General features: G+C 35.8%; 1 protein-coding gene across 3 annotated transcripts in view; it reads right to left on the bottom strand.

Annotated features, from left to right (window-relative positions):
• The window catches only part of CUL2 (cullin 2), a 67,694-nt gene that overhangs the window by 10,204 nt on the left and 42,483 nt on the right, over window positions 1–15,007 (bottom strand). For 2 of the 3 annotated variants that reach the window (XM_075997680.1, XM_075997679.1), the window contains exons 10-17: window positions 11,803–11,936; window positions 10,196–10,303; window positions 9,008–9,067; window positions 8,069–8,197; window positions 7,875–7,961; window positions 6,492–6,644; window positions 6,142–6,219; window positions 567–633 (exon numbers count right to left, since the gene is read on the bottom strand). In XM_075997680.1, the coding sequence (XP_075853795.1) occupies window positions 567–633; window positions 6,142–6,219; window positions 6,492–6,644; window positions 7,875–7,961; window positions 8,069–8,197; window positions 9,008–9,067; window positions 10,196–10,303; window positions 11,803–11,936 (816 nt within the window). The remainder of the gene's footprint in view (window positions 1–566; window positions 634–6,141; window positions 6,220–6,491; window positions 6,645–7,874; window positions 7,962–8,068; window positions 8,198–9,007; window positions 9,068–10,195; window positions 10,304–11,802; window positions 11,937–15,007) is intronic. The other variant, XM_012765652.3, reaches the window with a different exon arrangement.

Raw genomic sequence — 15,007 nt, 5'->3', positions numbered from 1 at the left:
TAGGCCGGGCGCGGTGGCTCACGCCTGTAATCCTAGCTCTCTGGGAGGCCAAGGCGGGCGGATTGCTCAAGGTCAGGAGTTCAAAACCAGCCTGAGCAAGAGCGAGACCACGTCTCTACTATAAATAGAAAGAAATTAATTGGCCAACTGATATATATATAAAAAATTAGCCGGGCATGGTGACACATGCCTGTAGTCCCAGCTACTTGGGAGGCTGAGGCAGAAGGATTGCTTGAGCCCAGGAGTTTGAGGTTGCTGTGAGCCAGGCTGACGCCACGGCACTCACTCTAGCCTGGGCAACAAAGTGAGACTCTGTCTCAAAAAAAAAAAAAAGAAAAGAAACAGAACTCTAATCAGTCAAGGAACATTTCTTAAAAGCAGCATAATTATAGAACACAAAGTGCTGTACTTAAACTTCATTATCAGCTACTTTAGTGGTGACCAGAAAGGAAGATGGAGGAGAAAAGGTTAAAAACTATAATTAGACTATAGAGTATCTCTTCCTAAATTAGCATAATCATATTAGGTCAATGTCATTAAACTAGATATAATTAAATGCATTTTACCTGTACAGAGATAATGTAACCATGTAAGTTTCCTTCCGCTGAAATGCTGGCTGTAAAATAATTCAAACTGTAAAAAAAAAAGAAAAACCAAAAACATCAAATTATTTTCAGCTACTATAATTTACCTAATTATCATTATACTACAAAAGTAAAAAATGTGCATGTTAGAAAAAATATTTTAACCCATTTGGTAAATGTTCCCGATTTACAGGAAGAAAAACACATTTGTGCAGTCATTGACCAAGATCATACAAATACCAAGGTTCTGTTAAAAGGCAACCTGGTCCAGAGTTCTCTCTACTGAACCAAAGCTCTGCAAACTGGACTTTTTGTATAAATTCAGAAATGACCTCATTAGTAATTCATTATCATTTGTGAATGATATTAATTTAGACATTATGAAGTCTACTCACTGATCAAACAAGCCATCACATACACTTCTATATGAAAATATAATATAAAGCATACCTTCATTTCTAATCTCCTAATTGGCAACATATATCCTTGCTAACAGTGACAGTATGATTGATTAACTTCCACATCCAGTCAAACTCTAATACAAAGATTCAGCGTATTTCTCTTTGGATATTCTTTTGTAGATAATATTGTGAATAAATGTAACACTCTATTAATGTAGCTGTGAAATTTTAAAAACTCCTTCTCTGGACTGAATGTGTAATCAGCGGACATCAATACAAAAATACAGAGTTCATATTTTTTTTTTTTTTTTAAAGTTTTTTTTTTTTTTTTTTTTTTTTTTTTGAGACAGAGTCTCACTTTGTTGACCAGGCTAGAGTGAGTGCCGTGACGTCAGCCTAGCTCACAGCAACCTCAATCTCCTGGGCTCAAGAGATCCTACTGCCTCAGCCTCCCGAGTAGCTGGGACTACAGGCATGTGCCACGATGCCCGGCTAATTTTTTACATATATATATCAGTTGGCCAATTAATTTCTTTCTATTTATAGTAGAGACGGGGTCTTGCTCTTGCTCAGGCTGGTTTTGAACTCCTGACCTCGAGCAATCCGCCCGCCTCGGCCTCCCAGAGAGCTAGGATTACAGGCGTGAGCCACCGCGCCCGGCCTCAGAGTTCATATTTTTTAAAGAGCTAGTACATACTGTGTTTCCCCGAAAATAAGACCTACTCATAAAATAAGCCCGAGCAGGATTTCTAAGCATTTGTGCAATAGAAGCCCTACCCCGAAAATAAGCCCTAGTGACGGGTGTGGCTGTGCAGCACATCTGCACAAACCATGCGTTTTGTCACAGAGCAGTAAAAAAGATGAGCAGTCCTTTTCATCTGTCCCATCTTGACAGCTACTGTCCCAGAGGTGACCGGATAGGTGCGGGCAGCCCCACCAACAAGGTCAACTCTCCCTGTCAGGTCCCGGCCATCCTGTGCGTGCTGCAAGCTGAGGCTTTGAAGGGAAAATAACACATCCCCTGAAAATAAGCCCTAGGGTGTCTCTTTGAGGAAAAATAAATATAAGACCCTGTCTTATTTTCAGGGAAATGAGGTAGTATGGAAAATGGTATGGGAAAATGATACTGAAATGTGAAAAAAATAAAAACTCAACTTCTTTATAAAACTAAAAATAAACTACATGATGTCATGGTTCAAAATTGCAGACATACTTTTAGCATGATGTGGTATTTGTATCATACCTACAGCTTTTATTTGTATATCAAACTTTGCCTTTTGTACTTTCAAAGAGAAGTTTATATATTGCAATCAGCAACGCCTGACTTACCAGCTGTACTATGCCCACTCCTTACAACCAAAGTTTATAGCTCTGACCAAGAGAATCAATGAATTCTTTCAGCAGTTTATTCGCAGTTTGCCTAGTCCTGGGAAGCTGAAATTTGTTGAGCATGTTTTCCCTCTAATCATGCATCCTCCTCCTATACCTGCATATCCACCAACCCTTTTGCATGATGAATAGAAAATGACTGACACCTGGAATATTTAAGACTGTCTGCCTGGGTCTAATCCACACAAATAGCAAATCAAAATATGTCATGAAGAAATTCCAGAAGTATGCTCTAACTAGTAAGCTTGTAGGGTGTCAATACAATTCAATTATTACTGTACAACTCATAATTTATCTATAAAACACAATGAATTTGTGGGCAAAAGCATATCGAAACATTCTGAAAATGAGAAACTCAAGCTTAAAAATGTTCTTTATAATATTCTTTATAAATAATGTAAGTGCAAAACTAGCTTTAAGATGTACCTTCCAATCTCTAAAAACATGTTTTTCCTACTTAGTAGTACTATTCAGTAAAGTTTTATTGATGATATCAGTATGTCAAAAGAAGAAATTGTTGCATCCTTAAATTTAAAATCTGATTAAAGATTCTCATATTGTAGCTAGTCAAGAACAAAATCCAGTTCCAAATGGATGATAAATTCATTTGATATTACAAAGAGCAGAGCTGTAAAATCTTGCTGGATTGCATCATTAAAATAATTGTATTATTATTAGGAAGAATATATGTTGACTAAACTTTTTTTGTTTTTTTTTTAAACTTCTTAATTTAAAGTAATAGGATAAAAAAATAGGATAAAGGATAGCATTTTTGAAATACCATTTGAGGGCATCAATTACATCTGAGAGAGCCTTAAAAACTAACATTTTATATTCAATGAGTTTATTTACCTCTGACAGAGAGCTGCATTAATATATACTACTTGAGATTTTTTTTAATATTATTCATATTTTTGGACTAGGTACAACACAAACATAACATTTATTGGTTTAAAATCATCACTAAGGCAAGATGAATTAATTTGAAAAATGTACACTATTAAATACAGAAGTGGATTTCAATCCTATGTAATTGAAAACTTGGATTTAATAGGAAAAAAAATAAAGGACAAACTCCCCCTACTGGTTATTTGAGAAAATCCAAATAGAGAGAACAATATTCCTGAAATCATAATTTCATAGTCAAAAAGAAACCAACTTCCTATTTGTAAATGAAGAAAATAAAACCTTATGAAGGTCATACATTACTAAATAAAGTTAAGGAATTAAAAACTGTTAGTGGAAAACGATTATTTCAAGGATAGAGAAAAGAAAAACAAACCTAAAAGGAAACTTTATTTCTGCCAGCCCCACTTTCTGCCTTAATTTCAACCGGAGAAGCAGGGTTTTAAGAAAAAATAAGTTTCAAAACTGCTGAAAGAGAGGGGTCAATTTTCTTCCTCTTGCCTGGACACAAATACATCAAAATGCTTTACCTGGCCCCCCATCCCTCAACCCTAGCCCCTAACTTGCATCTGTTCTTTCTGCAAAATGCATAAGATGCTGAGCTCATACTCTCTCTGCCCAGCCCAGGAATGTCTGCATGAATGCTCTTCTTCATGTAGTTTCTAAGATAGTGTGTGCTATAATCTCTTTTCAAAAATGATGAAAAGGGCGACTTCCGGGGCCCCTGCTCTTGGGGCCCCAGAACCTCGTCCACGAGTAAAGTAAATAAAAAAATTATATAAAAAAAAAAAAAAAACAACAACAACAAAAAAAAAATGATGTAAAAAGTTCTAAAATTAGACTCCTATTCTGAATGTTCACCTTATGCTTACTTTCCAAAAAGTATGCTTACTTCCTAATCTTACCACAACACTACCGCCACTATCATTATTACTATTTCTCCTCTCAGCTACCATTTATTTAGTACTTACTTCATACTAGGCTACGTGCTTCAGAGGATTACTTTGTTTCACTCTTGTATCAACCTTTACGAGGCAATACAATTATCAGCTAACAGAATGTTAAAAGTTATTTACCCATAGTCAGAGAAAGGTAGACATTTTTAACAAAAAATTTATGATTCCAGAGGCTAAACTGTTATTGTTCAGCCTTAATGTAATCATTATTTATTTATTGTGTGTGTGTTTGCTGAGATAACTAAACAGGAATAGTTGTTGTATGAAGTGTTGTTTTCAACACTAAGCAACAGCCTGTAATCATTATTTTTAAAGAAACAAAAATAACATCTATTATTGAAACCTACTAAAATTTGCAAACTGACCTCTAGAGGGAGCCAAATTGATAAACCAAAATGACATCCTATACCCTGCTAATTAGTCTTAACACAGATTCAAAATGAGCAACATATGACAATCACGTCTCTAAAAGACATGTTTTTTATTTCCTTGAAACAACATAAGTAACACACCCACTGTCTAAAAAGGGTAACAAACTATATATATGCTTTTCAAGAAAAAAATCCTTTGTGTTAAACCTACATTATCTCTAAAGTATGCCTGTACTTATGTTAAAAAATGACCCTAAACTACGGATTGCTAAAATCTCTAGGAAACAGTGCAATGAAATAACATTTTAATTTTAAATATCATAAATGTATGTAAACTCACTGGTTTACAATCCTTAAGTCACAACCCAAATAGGAACTATTAAAAGATAATTTAAGTTTTCCCTAGAAAAAACTGCCACCCAAACTTCCATCTAATCAAGAAATAAGAAGCCCTTTTTGGTGTTAGAAAATCAAAAGGGGTGAGTTTCGTGAAAAATGAAAAATCAGCCACTCAAAAAGGTGTACACAAATATTCACAGCAGCATTATACCAAAAAAGTGGAAACAAGCCAAATGTCCACCAAAAGATGAATGGATTTAAATAAACAAAAAAAACTCAGTCTATCCACACAGTGGGAGTATTATTTGGCAATAAAAAGGAATGAACTGCTGATTCATGCTACAACATGGATGAACCTTGACAACGCTATGGTGAGTGAAAGTCAATCAAAAAAGACTACATATGACATGACTCCATTTACGTGAGACGCGCAGAAGAGGCTCATCTAGAGACAGAAAGCAGACTGACTGCCTAGGGACAGGGCAAGTGGAAAGTAGCTGAGGGAAAATGCGGAGTGACTGCTAACAGGTAGACAGTTTCTTTTGGAGCAATAAAATTAATTAAAAATTAATCGTGGTGATGGTTGTTAAAAAAAACACTGAAATTGTAAATTTTAAATGGGCGAATTATATGGCATGTAAATTATAACTCAATAAAGTTGTTTTTTAAAAAGATACATCTCACCACAGTCCCTTTAAAAGCTTATTGGTAAGCACTCTAGGGTTTCTACTCAGTCACACTTTATAGCAATTTTCACTTGGATTTTCAGCTTCGATCAATTTTTTTCTAGAATATTTCACAGTCCACATATATTTACCAAAACTATAATACAGAAGTAAAAATATTTTAAGGAATAATTGAGGTATAAAAGTGGCTCAAAATTAAAAAATCTGAAAAACTTGAAAATGATTCAAGTGTTGGGTTCTAAGCTTTCTTCTAATATCAACATTTTTGTAATTTAAAACTGCTTAAGAGAAGATAATAGATTTACTGTATGACATTCTTAGCATTTGTAGTTTTAATATTAGTAACTACAGTAATTTACATTCTTCCTAGAGGGCAAACTGACTATAATTTGTGAATACATTTTCATCACATGAGCCCTTAAGACTTTGGAAAAATATTTAAAGTGGCAGAATATGAAGATGATTATTAAAATTCCTTAAGTCTTCTAATATATTTCCTGCAAACCTACCATCTGTACACTTTTTTCTAATTCCTGGGGAATCGCAAATGTAGATGAAGGAGCCTGAGTAAGAGGCCATGCACCAGCCTAGAAGGAAAAAAACAAAAAAGTTAAAGAGGTCAACGTTTAACTTGAAAGTAAATATTTATATGATTGAAACAACTAAAATATCCTTTTTTCTTCCTGAAAATGCTGGCAAAACCCATGAGCATTAATATCGCATATTCCCAATCAACATAACATGTAATTTTGGAAGCCACAGTCCACTGACTGAAACAAAAGTGACCAAGCACCCATATATAAAGCCTTTGTATAAAGTACTAATCAGTAAATGCCCACAATAAAGCACATATGCATACCTGTAGGACATAGATTTGAAAACTAATTCCCAAATCTATTACTGTATCTTGGTTTTTGATAAAATTGTTGAACTTATTGTTGAGATCGGCGCTGACACTCATATCTGTATACATCCGATGTAGCTTGCTGGTAAACTCATAACCACAGGCTTGCTATAAAGAAAAAAAAGTTTTATAAAAATGTATGATTTAAAAAGAAAAATAATAAGCCATATTGATTAATAAGAATATGCTGCTATTGCTAGGTCTTTGGTCAAAGGTCCTTGCATGTATGCTTATATTCAAGGCCTATATTACTCATAACTCAAAGCAGCTATTCAAAGTCTTTTTAAAATTCCTTTCTTTTTAAAGGCAGGTTAAATAAGTGAAAGAAAACATGTATTTATGAAATAATAAATCTGCCTTTAAAATAAAGCCTTTCCTATGTACCCATATACCTTATGTCAACACTGCAAAAGGCTCCACTATTATATGTAAGATACATTAAGGTTTTTTGGGATTTTTTTGTTTTGTTTTAAGAGACAAGGTCTCTCAAAGGTCAATCCCTTGGAAAAATACAAAGAAAAAATATATAAAAAAATAAGAGACAACGTCTCGGTATATTGTCTAGGCTGGAGTGCAGTGACTATTCAAAGTCATGATCACACAGAGCCTCAACCTCCAAGGTTCAAGTAATCCTCCTGCCTCAACTTCTTGAATAGCTGGGACTAAAAGGCAAGCACCACCTCGCCCAGCAACAACTGTACACGAAAGATTGCTGGGAATACCCCAGCCAGTAGTCAATTAAAAAGATGGTACTTAGGCTTATTATTAATACCCTTTACTGAGTGATGAAGAAATCTATTTCTTTGAAAGTATTCAAAACTCTGTCATTACTGGGTCAGAAAATCTGAATCTCTAAACTAGAGATTAAAAGGCTTTGTGTTCTGTTAATGTTATTTCTAAAAAGTAAAAGCTCAGTTATTTTTTGATAGGTTTATAAAGGAGCACGCATTATATTCAATGTCTACTCTACAGCAACACTGTCAACTGCTAAATTAACTCAGGATAAATACGAACCAGTGTGTAGGCTGAAATGACGTGAAAAAACAAAATTCAACTGTATTCCAAAACTTGTACTTAAAGGAATATTATAGGTGTGTTCATTTATAAGTAATACTAATCTTTTTAAAGTCAATACTGATTATCTCTCCATATCAACATAGAGAGATTTTTTTCTTTTAATATAGCATTACACATCTCACTGTATGAATATACCATTATACATTTAACCAGACCCTGCTGATGAATTATTTCCTGCTATTATATACAATGCTCAATGAACATCTTTATGTGATGGCAGACTAATTTCTAGAACATTACTGGATCCAAGACCTACATTACCTTTAATTTATTGATCATAGCTTCTTCCGAATCCATAGACATGGATAACCCATGAATTAAACGTTTTGCCAGCATTCTTGCGTAGAACTACATTAAAAAAAATATTTTAAAAGATTACTTCCTTGCTAAAGGTTTTGAAGTTCAAAAATAAATCAAAGTTCACTAAAACACAAAACTTTTCTGTTGCAGCTTACCTTTTGAAAAACGTCCTTATCATCAATATATTTGAAAACAGTAATGAAGCTCGTGAGTTTGTCTTCCACTTCATTCTCAGTCATCCCTTTTGCTGATTTTTTTAGTAAGTTGTCACAGTACTTAGCAAGCTCAAATAGAAATTGATAATAAACCTTAAAAAGGGCATCTCCAAGGAAGCACAGTAGCAATACAAAATAAGATCAATGCTATCCTAAAGCTTACTTTCTTAATTTTATTTTATTTTTTAAGAAACAGGGTCTTGCTGTGTTGCCCAGGCTACAGTGCACTGGCTTTTCACAGGCAGCTGATATCATAGTGCACTTTGGCCTCAAACCACAGTGGCCTCAGGAGATCCTCCTACCTCAGCCTCCTGAGTAGCTGGGACTACAGGCACACACCATATTCATGAACGTAAACTAAATAACTTAAAGCATATGTCATAAGGTAATTTTAAAAAATCAAACTAGAAACAAGTCAAAAATCTCATCTACACCCACTGACCAATAAAGCACGAATACAAGTAATAAAAACTTCTAAAAGAACACCTAGGTGAGTTTTGAGTAGTCCTCTAATTATTGACATTGAATAAGTACTTTGCTTAATCTTACAAAAACCTTTTAAGTTTCCTTCAAAGGTTACCAAAACTTTATCATCAGATTACCTTTAAATTTCGGATGCACCAAAATCTCCATGAAATGTAATGCAAACTATTTCAAAGCAGACATACTTTAAAACTTAAACTTTGTAAAATGAAATATTTTCTCCTTCAGTTATTCTTAACAAAGGCCAAGTGGTCTCTCCCATTCCTTATATAAATGCCAAATCATATATGATACAGATAATAATTTTTTTCTATTTTTCTGAAAAAAATGCTACAAAAACCAAATAATTTTTACATTATCATCGGTTTTCATTTTCTAAGCAACCATCAAACTTACCAGTTCAGGTGCTCTGCAAATAGACTTCGGTTCTCTGTAATTTACAACTGACGTAAGAGCCTAAATAGAAAACAGGCCTATGATTAGCTATCAGCAATCAGGCAAAGGCGAAGCTGGTTTAGTATATAAGCTATAATCTATATAACCAAAATGACCACCCCACTTAAAACACAACATTTGGTGGTAGTTTATTCATACTGCTTTCATATCTAACATAGAGTAGACTCCTCTAACTTTATTCCCAATTATACAACAATTATATATCCTGTTCCTATGCAAGATATTCTAACTCATCACTGAAATTTGAACACAGATAAAATAACTCAGTGTTTTTTAAAACAACCTTGTTTTAAGCAAATTTCTTTTAAAGAATACAAAATTTTAAAAGTTTGTAAAATGTATTTGTTTTACTTTCAAATATTACACCCTAAGTATTATATTCAAAGGAAAAATCAGTATAAAAATATTAAAATTATGCACATATATTCAAAAGATACTAGTTTATTAACAATTTCCCTTATATAGCATACTCCAATTTAAAAGTTGTGTCAATTGGGCACATTTATAACCTTGACTCAAGCAGTACAAAAGCAATCCATGTAACCAAAACATTTGTGCCCTCATAATATTCTGAAGTAAAAAAAGAAAAAAAAACAGTCGTGTTGGCCGGGCACGGTGGCTCACGCCTATAATCCTAGCTAGCACATTGGGAGGCTGAGGCGGGTGGATTGCTCTAGGTCAGGAGTTTGAAACCAGCCTGAGCAAGAGAGAGATCCCGTCTCTACTAAAAAATAGAAAGAAATTAATTGGCCAACTAGAAATATATAGAAAAAATTAGCCAGGCATGGTGGTGCATGCCTGTAGTCCCAGCTACTCGGAAGGCTGAGGCAGAAGGATTGCCTGAGCCCAGGAGTTTGAGGTTGCTGTGAGCTAGGCTGATGAAACCGCACTCTAGCCCAGGCAACAGAGTGAGACTCTGTCTCAAAGGAAAAAAAAAGTTGTGTCATTTCTATTTTGACTTTCAAAATTAAATTAGTTACTTAATTTAATACAAGGTTGCATTAGGGGAAAAAAATTAGTTACTTAAGCTTAACCTCTATGTCTAGGTGAGAAATCTCAGAAGCCTAATCCTGAAACTGCCTAAAGAATAATTTTATATATATACATACATACGGTTTTAAAAGTTACCTTATCCAGTGCACTCATAAAGTGCTGATCACCATTCAAAACAGTGTTGATAAGTTGAACAAATTTACTATGTACTTCCAAAACTGATTCCACAAATAGTGTTGGCATCTAAACACATGAAATACAAATAAATATAAAACTCAATTTTAAGAAGTTCAGGGATAAAATTAGGCTTATTAAAAGACTTGTTTAAATAGTAAGGTTTTCCCCAAGCAATTAGGTTTTATATATAAACACTCCTCAGAAAATGCTATTAGCTAAGATGGTCTTTTAAAAATCTAAAACTTCGATGTTGTAATTAGTTTGTCATTCAACACCAGGACTGTCTGGTACCTCTACCAGAAGGACCCACCAAAAGCACACTTCTTTACAGTGTTATTAAACACACTCCTCTCCCGAGCTGGCATACCTTATCTTTAGGAAAACAAGACGCAATCTCAGAAGTACCATGCCTATCACTTTCATAGACGTTTATGTATAAACAAAGAAAGCCAGCAAAGTCACTAAAGGCTGACAGAGAGACGAGAACAGAATTCCCAGGAACTGAGTAAGCAATGCAATCCCCCATGTTTCAGAGGGAGGAAACACCTAGTAGTGCAAAAGTGAGTTTTTCCTGTTAACAGAGATAACTACAAAAAAGTTAGCACCTAAGACTTAACTAAGTCACCTGAGTTTATTTGCATCTACTACCAATGCATTCTTTTGTATTTCCATCTCCCAGCCTTGACATTAAACTCTGTGCTTCTATGCCCATTCAATACCCTGAATCTTTAAGTCCAATAATACAAACTCATAAGCCTAATAAATAATACAAAGTAATAAACTTAAATATTAATATAAAGAGTTCCACGAAATGGAAAACTTATGCATTATTGTGGTAGGACATAAAAACAAACAAATTATGTATTATTTGCCAAAGACAATCTACAACTGAAGTAATCACCAGGTAATAAATGCTGCTGAACAAGGATATCTATATACAGATTATTATGTTGTAGAAGAAGAGCAAACAGTTCTCCTGAAGGAGCTCATAACATTTCATATGTTGTCTCTCTTACTCATCAACCATCGCTAGCAATAACAAGGGAGTGGGTCCGACAAGATTTGATGACACGTACACATTTTTATAGGAAAGGCAACTTCTTGTGAATAGTCACTTGCTTGGCAAAGTACCATGCAGAAAGATGGGTGGTGGAGACACGAGCGGCATGGGGTGCTTGAGGCAGCAAGCATACACTTATGGAAGATGATTTTAATCTAAATTTGCTTCCTGGACAACCCAATTCAGAGAACATGTAAAGAAAGCAAACTGCACTCGTATCACTACAAATGACTGCTACGTACTAATGCCAGTTACGAAGAAACACAATTATTTAGAAACAAACATATTTTTCCATGAGAAATTAACAATTGCAATGGTTTTCTAATAATGAGGCAATACCAAAATGATTCCAACCAATTCTAGGTTTAGAACATTTGAATAAAGACATCTCATTTGTTGGCATGAGAAGACATTTTTCCTTCATCTTTGAAAAGATGATAAAGTCAAAGGAAAAAAATAACTCCATGATGAATCTGATTCAAAGACAAGCCTCCCGGTTCCTCACCCGACTCACGTTTTCCTGAGTAAGGTTACTGGTTGCTCTAAGGCCCTCGTCATGGACGTGGTTCTGCAGTTCCTGGATCATATGAGGTAAACCAGTGGACACAGCGCGCAGTAGGACGTACATATTTGCCATGTCTGAGGGGGAAAAAGAAATGTGCTGATTAAGTTCCCAATACTGCTAATTACCTGGGTAATATGTGGTTCTAAATGTAGATCTCCCAGCCACCTTGTCCCCTCCCAGGGAAAGCAATGTCGTGGTTATTTAATATCTTTCCATCAGACACCGTGCTTGGCCTAAAAATAAAAAAAAAAATCTTTCCAAAGATGATTTGTGTACATTCAAGCAAATACACATATTCTTCCCCCTGCCCCTTTTTATATAAATAACGGAGCATATTTGATGTATTATTTTGCAGCTGCAGAACACATTTTACCATAAGTCTTTTTGTATCAGTATATAAAGCATTTCCACATATTTTACAACTGCGTAGTACTCCATGATATGGATATATTACAGTTACTTAAAAATTGATGAAAATTTAGGTGGTTTCCAATCTTGTCATATTACAATGTTGCAATCAATAATTTTGTATATGGGCAAGAATATATGTAGCATAAATCACCCAAAAGTGGGACTGTTGTGTTAAAGCAGGGGTTCTCAAACTTTTTAAACAGGGGGCAAGTTCACTGTCCCTCAGACAGTTGGAGAGTGTGCACTGTGGGCCCGGGATGAGTTGGCTGCTAAGCAGGACAGGCAGTGCCAGCGAAACACCTGGAGGGCCGGATAAATGTGCTAGGCGGCCTGCATGTGGCCCTTGGGCTGTAGTTTGAGGACGCCTGTAACAGTTAAAGTTTAGTCTTGTAGATAGATCAGTCTAAACAGAGCTCCCAGTGGTGGGGAGCTCCCTTGCCAACAACAGATTAGCAAACATTTAGACAGTGAGAGATGGAACATGATGTCATGGTGTAGTGGGTTTTACACTTTTTTTTTTTAATTTCAGCATATTATGGGGGTACAAATGTTAAGGTTACATATATTGCCCGTTCCCCCCTGAGTCAGAGCTTCAAGTGTGACCATCCCCCAAACGTTGCACATCTCACTCATTATGTTTGTATATACCCATCCCTTCCTCCCCCTCCCTCCTGCCTGACACCCAATGAATGTTACTCCTATATGTCCACTTAGGTGTTGATCCGCTAATACCAATTTGCCGGTGAGTACATGTGGTGCTGGTTTTTCCACTCTTGAGATACTTCACTTAGTAGAATGGGTTCCAGCTCTATCCAGGAAAATACAAGAGGTGCTAGATCACCATTGTTTCTTACAGCTGAATAGTACTCCATGGCATACATATACCACATTTTATTAATCCACTCATGTACTGATGGGCACCTGGGTTGTTTCCACAACTTTGCAATTGTGAATTGTGCTGCTGGTTTTAAACTTCTTATCGAAGTACAATGCACATGCAGAAAAGTATACAAACCACAAGTGAACATGCAATGCACCCATGTAATCACACCCAGGGTAAGAAACAAATATTACCTACACACAGAAAAGTCCCCTTCTTCCTCCTCCCAATCGCTACTCCCCCTTCTCCTCTGCGAAGGTAACCACTGTCATGAATACTTAACCATAGATGAAACTGAACTATGCTTAAAAATGAAATCATAATTCATTTATGTCTGGTTTCTTTACTATAACGTTTATAAGCATCACCTATGTCGTTGTATTTGTTGTTTAATTTGCTCATTTCCACTCCTCTGTAATATTCCATTGTATTAATATACTGTACTTCATCCACTCTGTTATTGGACATTTGAGCTGCTTCAGTTTGGAGCTATTGCAAATGTTCACGATGCTGCTATGAACGTTCCTGTATGTGTCTTTTTGTACATATGTGCACACATGTGGGGATCTTATATGCCTAGGAGAATTGTTGGATCATAAAATAAGCATATATCCCGTTCAGCAGTCACTGAACAAAGTGCTTGTGTCAATTTATACCCTCACCCTAGTGTTTAACAAGTTCCTGCTACTCCACACACTTCCTAATACTTATTTTCAGTTTTTTTAATTTTATATCAAAATGTAAGTATTAATATCTTGGTGTAGTTTTAACTTGCATTCTCCTATTTTAATGAGATTATCTTTTTATGTATATTGGCCATTGGATATCCTCTATTCTGCAGTGCCTGTTCAAGTTTCTTAACAATTTTATATTTTTTTTTTTTTTTTTTTTTTTTTTTTTTTTGAGACAGAGTCTCGCTTTGTTGTCCAGGCTAGAGTGAGTGCCGTGGCGTCAGCCTAGCTCACAGCAACCTCAAACTCCTGGGCTCCAGTGATCCTTCTGCCTCAGCCTCCCGAGTAGCTGGGACTACAGGCATGCGCCACTATGCCCGGCTAATTTTTTTATATATATATCAGTTGGCCAATTAATTTCTTTCTATTTATAGTAGAGACGGGGTCTCGCTCTTGCTCAGGCTGGTTTTGAACTCCTGACCTTGAGCAATCCGCCCGCCTCGGCCTCCCAAGAGCTAGGATTACAGGCGTGAGCCACAGCGCCCGGCCAACAATTTTATATTTTAAATATAAATCTTTTTCAATATTGCAAGTATATTACCCTGTAACTGTCTTTTGATGATCTAGTGGTCTTAATGGTCTTCTAATGACCCCATGTTTTCTATTTTAATGGAGTTCACTGGATCAATCGTCCCTTTGTGGTTAGTGCTCTTTGCATCCTGTGTAAAATATCTTTCCTTACCTCCAAGTTAGGAATATATTCTCCTATATTATCTTTTAGAAGTGTTATTGGTTTACCTTTTACATTTAGATCAAAACATAATGAACTAATTTTGTATATGGTGTCTGAGGTAGAGATCAAATTTTATTTTCCCCCCAAAGGGATACGCTATGTGTTGAAAGACTATCTTTCACCCCTGCTCGGCAGCGCACCTCAGATCAAGCATGTACGTATTATTTCATTGGTCTGTCTACCCTTGCACCAATGCCTCATGTCTCAGTCACTGTCGGCTTACAGTAAGTCTTGCTATCCTGTAAAGTCTTTTTATTTTTGAGACAGAGTCTCACTTTGTTGTCCAGGCTAGAGTGAGTGCCGTGGCGTCAGCCTAGCTCACAGCAACCTCAATCTCCTGGGCTCAAGCGATCCTCCTGCCTCAGCCTCCCGAGTAGCTGGGACTACAGG

Source organism: Microcebus murinus, chromosome 25 (assembly GCF_040939455.1).
Source record: "Microcebus murinus isolate Inina chromosome 25, M.murinus_Inina_mat1.0, whole genome shotgun sequence".
In the NCBI taxonomy this organism is placed as follows: Eukaryota; Metazoa; Chordata; class Mammalia; order Primates; family Cheirogaleidae; genus Microcebus; species Microcebus murinus.
Note: the sequence above shows the minus strand (reverse complement) of the source record. Positions and strands in the feature narration are given on the sequence as shown.